At 40.2% G+C, this 11,047-nt stretch overlaps 1 protein-coding gene across 1 annotated transcript in view; it reads left to right on the forward strand.

Moving 5' to 3' along the window:
- The first annotated feature begins 329 nt into the window (after positions 1-329).
- Positions 330-11,047, forward strand: part of GEMIN8 (gem (nuclear organelle) associated protein 8) — an 18,730-nt gene continuing 8,012 nt past the window's right edge. The window contains exon 1 of the mRNA XM_010135043.1: positions 330-764. Within this exon, the coding sequence (XP_010133345.1) occupies positions 404-764 (361 nt within the window). The 5' untranslated portion in view covers positions 330-403. The remainder of the gene's footprint in view (positions 765-11,047) is intronic.

Here is an 11,047-nt window from a genome sequence, read left to right on the forward strand (position 1 = left end):
TCCCCTAAAAAGAACTGATTCCCGCTGTAGTAGCAGAAACGTTTGGAAAATACCTTCTGGACACTACAATTTCTATATTGCTAATTCTTCGCTGGTAGTTGTGTTGATGAAAGAAACAATCTCTTGTAAGAGTAATGAAGTGTAGTGTATTTGCACTCTGTTAATGCTTGTCCTCTTTCTGATCTGTATGGTTTATCATAGGAAAAGGATGACTAATGATTAGAAGGCAGGCCTTTTGCTTGCATTTACAGTGTTTCCCCTCAATTACTGTTTGTTTTCTCCTTTTTTTTTTTTTTCTTCATGTGTTCTTTCGCTCTCTCCCATGTTTTGACCACAGGAGGACACTGAACCATGGTATTCTAAGCAAGTATACACAAGATACTGGAAGCACTATGACTTAGCCATGCGCTGGATGCGTAGACACCAGAAAGCCTACAGAAAAGCCATGGAGTCTGTTTATCACCTACCGTGGCATCCTTCAGCAGCCTCCCCAAGTAGCCGCTACTCAGATTGGGATGGGAATGATCTCCTACATACACACAACTATTCTTCCCGCTCTAGCCCACATGGCAGAACTCTGTACCATGGGGATGCTCAGCAGCACGCAGATGCTCATGAAGGGAGGGAGGATCCTGACAGGGACTCTGAAATGGAGGAGGACTCTGAGTCTGAAGGGGAGATAGAATATGACTTGAGTAACATGGAGATCACGGAGGAGCTTCGCCAGTTTTTTGCACAGACAGAGAGGCACCGGGAAGAACTCCGTAAGTCCGTGCTTGTTCTTTGTTTTCTGGTGTGTGGTAGCCATAACATTGAGTGATGAGCATCAACATTTACAGGTTTTGTAAGAATTCACAGAAATAAGCACTGCAAGTGAGCAAGCCAAACAGGATGAAGTAGACAACACTGGTGGGTGCACTTAAGTCATTTTCATTAGAAATAAGACTCAGAAGGAGTTTGAAGGTTTTTCAGTGAGAGAAAGAAAATTATGCCTGCAAAGAGGAGAATAACACATTGGTCCAGAAAGCAATATTCATCTTCAGTGCTGAAGGAAAAACTCCAGACTTTTTACGGTTAAATCTAGTTAACATGCTACATGTCTGAGAGGAGAACCAAGAGGAAGTGTTTTACTACGTCACTGAACCCTAGAGTAAGCCTCACTGTATTTTATAACTTGGAGCAGCCATTTTGTTTGTTATTATTTGGCCAACCCAACAGTAGCATTTCATGACCTTTTTCTTCCTCCCCTGCATCCCTAGAGTACTCTTCATCTGTACTATACTACAAGTTTCTGTTTGTTTTGCATCTTGATCTGGACCCAAGTCCTTAAGCAGGGAATGTAAGCTAAAGACTTTAAAGATTTTTCTCAGGCCTTGATCTTCAGAGGTATTGGTCATCTTTGTTTCCTTAAAAGAAATAAAAGATTATTCTGTACTTTACTGACACTTTGGTGCATGTACAAATGTTGCAGACAAATCTACTACCTGTTTTAAGAAAGCAGCATTATGAAAATAACTTTTCCCACATGACTCTAATAGGAAATACCCAGAATGAATGTTCAGTAGAGCTTTCTCTGCTTTCTTTGAAAGGGAGAGATGTTCTAGAAATGTGTAATAAAGGCAATGATTGGGAGAGATAAAAACGGTATTATTTTAAGGTCTTTAATCAAACGGTATCCGGAGAGCTGGAACACCTCAGCTTAACTTCACAGTTGCCATCACTATAGTGCACAGTTGATCTAGTTAGCAGAGGAAAGTGAGGTAAGTAGCTCAGTGGTAGTGCCTGACATGCATCCCTTTCACATCATGCTTTTGCAGAATTAGCTTGGTGTTCTCTGTTGAAACAGTCTTTTGATGAGGTACAGAATGCTCTAAGATGCTTGGCTACTTCTGGAAATGCAGTACCTTCTCTTTGGGTTTATTTTGTGTGTATGGGTAGTGGTGTTTAAAGGTATGCAAGTAATTGAAGTGGTATCCTGGAAACAGGGAAAGCTGGGCTCAGGGATTTTCTGTTGCAGATGTCCTTCCTGACCTTGGTATAGCTATTCAGTCTCTTCCTGACCTCGCACTGGCTGCTCTTGCTAAAAATATTATTTGATTCTTTATGATGAGCAGGTAAATTGGGAAGAGGTTTGTGACTCAGAATACAGATTTTACTTTTGATCCTTCCACCACAGCAGTACTTGGAGCTTTTTGGAATAATTACGTCTCTGCTATGTGCTATGTACTAGTTTAGTTCTGGGTAAGTGTAATTCCATTCACTTCAGTGGCATGACTTCAGATCTCCATGCAAACTTAAGTAAAATCTGGTCTTTAGCTACTGCACGTCTCAGTTTCTTTAGTAGTTTCCCCAATAAAGGAAGGATAGTAATAATAATTGTCTGCAATTCCTCAAAGCATGAAAAAGTAAACAAGTACTTGATTTAATTGAAATTTGAAAGTGCCACAGACCTCTTAGGTGAACAGGACTATCTAAATGCTAATTTTGCTAATTAAAAATACAGTCTTGTTCAGAAATTATTTTTTCTTGCATGGTGTGGAAAAGGAAAATAGGATTCTGATTTCATTCTGTTGAAGTTTCTGAAAAGAAGAAACATAAGCAGCAGGAGGGGAAAAATCATTGTTTCGCTGATAGTGTGGAAATGAGCTGGTGTGGAGACCGTGTTGAAGGCAGTACCGCTGTACTTCAGGGGGTAGTGTTATTCGTTTTCCTGGATGGGGTTTGTGAACCAATGAAATTTAGTGGTTCGTTAAGCCGTGATTCATAATGTTACCTCTTTCATACTGTGCTGAAGAATGGTGGTTGTTCTGTATCGATGCTCAAGATGGAGATAGTGCATCCATAAAAGAAACCCACAGTTACTTAAGTGTTTCCCCTCTAATGTCTTTTCGTTTTAATCTCAAACTGGATGTCCTGGGCTGCCCCCACTCACCTTAGAAGCAGATTTGTAGAGAAACTTGGGCACTATAAAGCTCAGTAGTGCCTGAAATGTAGGCATCCGTGTCGGGAAGAGACATGTTTAATGTTGAGGTAAGAGTTGTAAATTTTCTCTGAATTGAATGAGAATGTTTGGGTATGTCAGAGTGAAATATCAATAGGGACCCTGATGATCAGTTGGAGTACAAGCCAGCTGTTAGAGAATGTTAAAGGGAAGGCTGTGTGACATGTTTTCTTTCTCTGGCATAAATAATGAGCTCCAGGTGGAGCTCACAGCCTTTGACCTCTGCACCTCGATGTGCACTTGAGATGACATCTGGCTTGCTCTTCTTTTAAAATAAATGCTCTACAAGGATTTGATATATGTTGATTGGCAATTTACTGAAGTATGCGACACATGGAAAAAGAGCAACGGGACAAACAGAAAAGGGCAATTTGGTCTGTAGGGAAGAGTATACTAGTACAGAGGATGGAGGTCTGATTTGTGTTTGTTAGGGATGACTTCCATTAGTCTAGTGTTTTTCAAGTCCTGCAAAATTAGGAAGTACTACACAACATTAATGCAGATATTTTGGACATTCAAAGTGAAAGTCTTGATTTAGCACGTAAGATATAGCTGGTTCCTCCACATGATCCAAGTCTCACCAACATGTAGAAGGGATAATCAAATGCACTAAACCAAATACTAGATGATGTCAAACTCTTCACTTCTAATGCCTGATCTCGAGTCCGCTGGAGGTAAACGTGATCATAGATATCACAGGATAAGATCTTGCAACCATGGAAGACTTAAACAGGCTTGAGATGTAGGTGGGAAAGGCCTTTATGTCTGGATGGTGACTAACAAACATTTCACTTTGCAATTAGCGTTAAAGTTTCAAAGACAAGAAAGCCATCGTGTCAGACGAGCCAAAGTAGAAAACTTCAGGTTTATTTCATTTTTCAGTAACTACCACAAACTTGAGGAACAAGCAGATTCCTAACTTCTGTAGTGATTTTTTTGTTCTTTTTTTTTTTTTCCCACAGTGGGCATTTGCAGTGATTGGCTGCCTTGCACAGTAAAGCCTTTGACTCTGGTGAACTCTGAGCCTTGCTGCATGATTTAACACCTCAGCAGTGATACAGTTGTTCAAAACAACCTCTTTTAAAACAATCTCTTTTTTTGGTCTTTGAACTCATGTGAAATTTTTACTAGTTTTTATATGCATGTCGTGTTCCAGTCGTGTTCCTAGAATGCCCCAAATTAATTGTGAGCAGAGTTTCACTTAGTGTATGTAGAGACATACTAATGAACTACAAAGCTATCTTGTATTCTAGATCTACTTAGTTAAAATCCTTTACAGACAATTTTAATTTCTTTTCAGTTTTCAGTCATTTCTTCACCTGCAATCATAATTTTCTAGCTATTCTATTTTTTAGGGGTGTTTTCTTGTCAGGCTAGTCTGTTTTTCTGGCTCTTCATGTAACTGGTGATCCTAATATACTTTGGACGTTTTTAGTTGCATTTTAAAGTCTTCCCTCTGGCTGTTGAAAAGCACTTTGTTATTTTTCTGGGTTACCTTACCTGTCAGACCTAGGTAGTGTATTGAATTCTCCAAGTATCCTAGTGTAAAGACCAGGATACACTAAGTTTCCTTTTTGTAATTGCAAAAATTAAAAGGTCAAAAACCAAGAAGGGAAGATTCACAAGCCTAACAATTCTGTAAATGGTCTAATTGCACTGATTTATTACACTTCTAAATTTAGCCTTTGAAGCATGTAGTTTGTGCTTAGGCAGTTTTTCTTTGTTCCTTTTTTATGTATAAGGGAAGATTGAGTGAATACAGCATTGGGAGTGCTTGAGAACCATTCTGTAGTGGTCAACAGGCAGTGAGACCCTGTCCTTTATTTAAAAACAAAGAAAGGCAAAGGAAAGTAGTGCCATCATGTCAGTTCATTACAGAAGGATAATAGTCTGTCAATTGTTAATGCTATGACTGGTTTTTTTCTGTTGAAGGCTCTGTATTGCCCACGCATACCCTCCAGCTTCTCCCAAAATAATGTTGTTTCAACTTAAAATTTTCATGCCAGATGGAAAATCTTTTAAAAAAAAAAAGGGGGGGGGGGGGAGGGAGGCAAAAAAAAAAAACCTAAAACCCCCCCAACCTACTCTTAAAAAGAGAGCAAACGAATTGATAGTGACATGGATCAGGGGTGGGGGGAAGGGAGGCGGGAAGAAAATGGTGAATGAAGATGGTTGTTTCGTCTGTAATTTGTAGGGTTTTTTTCCCTCGGGTTTCTTTTTCTCTGAAAGATGGCAGTTCCTACTGCCTTTTCCGTGAGGAGGGAGACTGGAATTTTCCATGTTTTGAAACTTGTTTGAACAGTACCAGATCAGTGAAGCTTTTGGTTTTCTTCAAGGCCTGTGTGCTTCTTTGGAACATAGACTTTGATGCAGTTTTTTTGCCACTATGTTTTCCTTCACTTTTGGTAAGTGCATCTCCCTGTTCTTCACTTGTCTTTCTCTCCATCAGAGTTCAGTTGAAATTCTTGCTTTTGGTCACCAACATCTGTTTCATTTCTTCTTCCCTACCCTAAACTGTCAAAGCAGTGTGGACGGCAAATTTAGAAATACCTGCTTAGCTTGGCTTTGTCAGCCTTGTTGTCACATGAACTTTTACCACTATCTGTAGAAGTTTAATTGCTGAGGCTTCTGAGAAGTGCCTGTGAAATAAGAGTGCTCTCTGCCATACCTGTGGGTGCTTGAGAGATGTTTTTGAAGCACGTTCTTTTGTGAACTGAAGTAGAAACGTGAAAGGCTCTCCTTTTGTAACACATCTCTGCTCTTGAGGATTGAACTTTTCATTGTGTGGCAGAAGAATCTTAAGTGTACGTGCTGTGTCCAGTTTAGAGGCTGTGTTATTTGGTACTGGAAGCCAACAGCTGAGAAAATGCCTCCTTGCTAGAGAAACAAAGAAAAGTGCCACAATTTTCACTGCTTTAATATTGAAAATGAATACATACTTGCAAAAACAGAGGGTCTGAATTGCATTTGGAGATCAACAGTTGGACACAATTTTGTATCTGTTTCAAAAGAGACATGGTTATGTTTGTACCAAGAGTATCAATTTGGGAACACAGCCCTTCTTAGCATATGTAATACTCAAGAAAATGCCATTGGCTGTCATAGTAGAGGCAGAATTTGATCTTAGAAGAACATATAGCTTTGCTATGTGGACCTATGACTTTCCTATCAATCCAACACATTTTTCACCAAATGGACATTATGCTGTATGGGTGTACTTGCTGCTACACAAATTAATGGAAGAGAGACACTAGAAAGCTTGAGGTGCTGCTGCAGAAACAGTGTGCTTTCAGATACAGTCAAAAAAGGATATCCTCTGCTGCATGCTCAGGAGAGTTGTGTGAGGGTTACTACATAGTACGGGAAATTATCCGTGAAGTCTTTCTTGTTTGTTACATGCCTCAGGCTGAGACGCTTTGACTGTGTTGACAACCTGTGAAAGTAGGCAAGTGCAAGGCCCAGCTTGTTTTGTGGCTAAGGGATGCCCCAGATTTCAGCTCCTAGGTAGCACCTGAGAATGCTGTGGACCATGCTCCCATTCGTGCAGCCTGGACAGTCAGGTGGAGCTGGGGCCTGGAATGCCAGTTCCCTGTCTGCCCCAGTGGCTGTACTGGGCTCAGTTCTTCCTAAGCGTGCTGTGGAGTACTGTATTTGAGTCACAGCAGGTTTACAGCTAGGAGTATGGGAAAAGCTCATGTGGTTTAGAGTAATTGTATAGACATTGCTTTAAGAGGAATGCCAAGTTATCAAACACCTCTATTTCCTCTTACACTGGATGGAAATGAATAATGCTGTCTTAATATGAAAATATGTATTAAACTTTGGAAACCTGTGTTTGAAATTGCCACCCTTTATTTGTCTGTCTAATGTGTTCCTGTTACTATAGTGAAGATAACACAAGCCTCAGGTAGCTTGTTAATTTAATCTTATTTATAAGGGATTTTGAGTACCTCAGCAGTAAGCAAAAGCCTTAAGTGGTAAAAGAATGAAATGAGAAGGATTGTTCAATTCAGACTCTTTATTTAAGAGTTAAGTTAGATGTCATCCATGTGACCAAAACGCATCCTGTTAACATCATCTTTGCGGAACAAATACGGGATTTGAGCTATCCTTTCTCCCAGAGAGCTATTATCCCTCAGTTAGTCATGAGCCAGTAAGAGAAGTTTGGTAATCTTGTATTGTTGCTGCTCTTAGTAAATCAGTGCAGTGGTAAAATTCCTTCTGACTGGACTTTTCTTGAGGATATGAGAATAAGATGTGCAGGACAGACACATCATTGCTCCTCTCAGCTGCTCTGACCCTCACCATCTGTGTGCTATATCTGTTTCTTGGTAGTTGCTGGTCTCAGAAGGATCCCATGCAAACAGGTCAGTAACTTGCTGTGCTAGATCAGCTGTTGGAACTTCCTCTTTACAAAGAAAATATATGCAGTAATTCAGTTTTAGGTCAGACAGAAGAGTGCCAGTGCCTGTTTTGCTGTGACATACCTGTGATGCCTGGGCTGAGGTGTAGAACAAGGAATCCTTCCACAGTCTTGTTGTAAGAGCAAAAATAGGCTTCAGACTGCTATTATGGAAGATTGCTTCGTATGGGAACAGTTTGGTGTGGGAAGATGCAGACACTACTTACATTCAGAACTGGTGCTGGTAATTTTTGGAAGGGCAGGTCTGCCTGCTTGCTTATGCTGTTAGCCTCTGCAGCTGCTATGAGTGGCTCCTGTAGTCTTCGTTCTTTTTCTCTGCCTGTGAAAGCAGCTGCAGCTGCTGTGGAAAAAAGATCAGGTGAGACCATGCTGACAGACATAGCTCTAGAGAAAAGTGGCATAAAAGCTGCTCTGTGCTAATCACTCAACTTGGGCAGTCTGCAGTTTATGCGCTTTTCTATTTCCCTAAAATTCCTCGATGACTGGTTCCATCTAGGTGGCACATGCAGCAATTCTGGATCTCTAAATTATTTTACATAGGAGAGAGCTCTGTCTCAGTTCTATGCTGATAAATCCAAATTCATCTATCTTGGGAGCGTGATACTCCCAACCTTGTAAGAGGACAGTGACAACGTGGGCTATGAACTACGCGTTTTCTAACACTACCTTTTTTGTATCTGTTTGGGGAACTGTTGCTGTAGCAAGAATGTGTAAAGTTTCAGGGTGTACAGCACTGGAGTTGTGAAAACCATGTGTCAAAGACCAAGGTGGAAATGGATGTCATGATGCTATATTTCTGTGCACTTCAGCTACAAAATCTGCTCAGAACCTACAACAGAACATGGCAGCAAAATATCTCAAGTGTTACACATTTTAGGTCTCTCTGTTACAAAGCAAACCTCTTGTACCGATTTGTGTGGAGACGTGTAATTTACCCCGCTAATTTTATTGGTGTGTTGTTAATGCCAAGACTTCAGAGGCACCATTTGCTTTTCAACATCTCTCACTGTATCTCAGTTTTATTAGAAGCATCCAGATGGAATTCATGTCCATCATCATTAAGGAAATGTGGTTGCTGTGGAGGCAGAAACTGAGAGTTCAGTGACTTCCATCCGTCTGGGTCTTTTCAAAACTCATTTACTTGCATGCTCAAAATCAAGTGAGGAGACAGAGGCTGTTACACTACCCATCTCACACTTGGCTGGCCTTTATGGACTTCCAGCATGACTTTTGACATGCCATTTGGGACTAGATCCACAGAACCTTTTGCTATAGGTGGAATTTAGAAATGGACCCCCAAAATAATAATCTTCCTTTTCCAACCATGCCTTCCAGGAAGAAGAAAGCTAGTCATTTATACCCAAAGGATGATACATCTTAAACTCCAAGGTGCAAGGGAACGTTCCCACTCTTTTCCAGTGGCTGGGTTGAGCACCTGTGCTACTTTTGTGATGTAATCTTCTGTGAAGCCTATTTCAAGAAATGTAAAACATCTCCTGCTCTAGGAATTTGTGTCCATTTTCTTTTTATTTGGACCTTTAATACAGGAGTGATAGCACCTCCTTGTCTCAGGAAAACAGAGAGGCTGATATGACAACATGCTAAGAAATAGTTGTGCTGCAGCCAGATGAAGGACTCAGTACAGATTGATCCAGCTGTTCATCAGTGTTACAGTTGTTAATTGGCCTCCAAAGTACCTGTTTATCCAGATATCAGAGCTTCCTCGCTGGTATTTATGACTAAGTTGTCAAAACACTGCTCTGCAGTACACTGAAATCAGGGAGGCAGTGTAAAATGGAGAAAAAAATCTTAAATGGATATTTGTACTGAAATTAGGGTTGCACTGAAATAAGTAACATGGGTATTATACTATTGATTGTTTCTGTTCACGTTTAGCTGGATAAGAATCTCCTGGGTTTAATTTCATTTGTAGTTGCTGAAGAGTGGTGGTTGCTCTAAAAGTCAGTTCTGTATTCACAGAAATTGTGGAAACTTTGCTAAGGAATGTAGTCTCCAAAGAATAGGCTAGGACTCAATTTTAATATAGTTGTTCAAATACTAACAAGCTGATGCTGTTCTCTCTCTCACTCTGCACAAACCTTGCAGAGCACCTTTATTTCTGGGAGGTCTGCAATTTCCAATGTGGAAGCTGAGCAGAATGGTTGGAAGGCTCGCTTTAAAATTCATCAGTTGTCATTGCTTTGGGATTTTTGGCCACTGTTATGGTGGGAGGGAGGCTGAAAGATTGTAGAATGAGGCCGTACTGTGGAGACTGCATCATGTGTGATGTTGGTGGAGGAGGTGTTGAGGTGGTAGATACCAGAGCATCTGGCTCACTTTGGAGAAGTGTGGGAAGAAATATCTGCCTTTTTCTGATCTCTCCGTTTTTCAGTAGGTGAAGCTGGTGATGTGTAGTTACTTGCATTCCCTGCTTTTGCATTCTGCCCTTGCCATTAGTTACTGATCCCTGTCCTAAGCAAGCTGTTACGCTAGATGGGCTTTTAGTCTTTTGGCTCTCCTCATGTAGTCTTCTCTTCATCAAGCCAGGTAAACACTTTCTTCACGTGTGAATTGCCCTGTTGAAGTGACAGAGGGGAGACATGGAGCTCCCACTTGCTAAGAAGTACAACTTTTCTGAAGGGCAGGATGCTGGTTGCCTTTTTGAAAGGAGAACCGTGCTCAGAGTTCTGCTCTAGCAACCGTCTCTGCACTGATTTCTAGTGTCGAAGATTTCCCTTTTGCAGAAGGTACGATGGACGCACATCTGCAGGTTTTCTCTGGCATATTCTCCCCATGTTTTTTGCTGTGTTTTTAATACTGGGCATAGCAATTATTGTGTATTTAAGTATATTTCATTTAATTTACTAGAATGCTGAAATGAGCAATGAGAAGCTCAGAAGTATACTGTTTCCAAAGCTATTCCTCAGCCCTTTCTTTTGCAAGTTGCAATGTATTTTGTTGATTCCTTTAGTTTGACCCTCTTTCCAGATGTTTCTTTCAAAACAATTGGTCAAGCAGCATGCTCTAGTCTACTAACAGCATGGAAAAAAATGCATATTTACTTGCTGAAATTAATTTTATCCGGATCAGAGATTGTTATTTAATTCTGCATGCTTGCAGTAATACTAAATCATGGCCCTGCCAGTTAACTCAAAGGTCATCACCAGAGTATGCTTTCTTTGAGAAAATCAGTGACATGGTTACAGGTTGCTCTCAAAAAAAAAAAATTGTGTTTTCAAATTTTTTTTTAAAGTAGGAATACTAACCTGCCAGTTAACTCAAAGGTCATCACCAGAGTATGCTTTCTTTGAGAAAATCAGTGACATGGTTACAGGTTGCTCTCAAAAAAAAAAAATTGTGTTTTCAAATTTTTTTTTTAAAGTAGCAGATTTCCCTTTCCCTGCATTAATTACTGAGTTGCTTTCTCACAGCACACAATAAATCAGACTTCAATTCAGCAGTGTAGTCTGTGGCTAAAGTCCAGAAAGAAATTTCAATTTAAAGTTTGAATATGCAAGTTTGGTTTAGAAGGGTGACATGGGCTATTTCCTCTTCTTTTTTTTCTTTTTTCTTTTTTTCTTTTTTCTTTTTTTTTTTTTTTTTTTGCCTGGAGGTGCCAAACT

The sequence above is a fragment of the Buceros rhinoceros genome, unplaced genomic scaffold (assembly GCF_000710305.1).
Source record: "Buceros rhinoceros silvestris isolate BGI_N320 unplaced genomic scaffold, ASM71030v1 scaffold14504, whole genome shotgun sequence".
NCBI classification, from domain to species: domain Eukaryota; kingdom Metazoa; phylum Chordata; class Aves; order Bucerotiformes; family Bucerotidae; genus Buceros; species Buceros rhinoceros.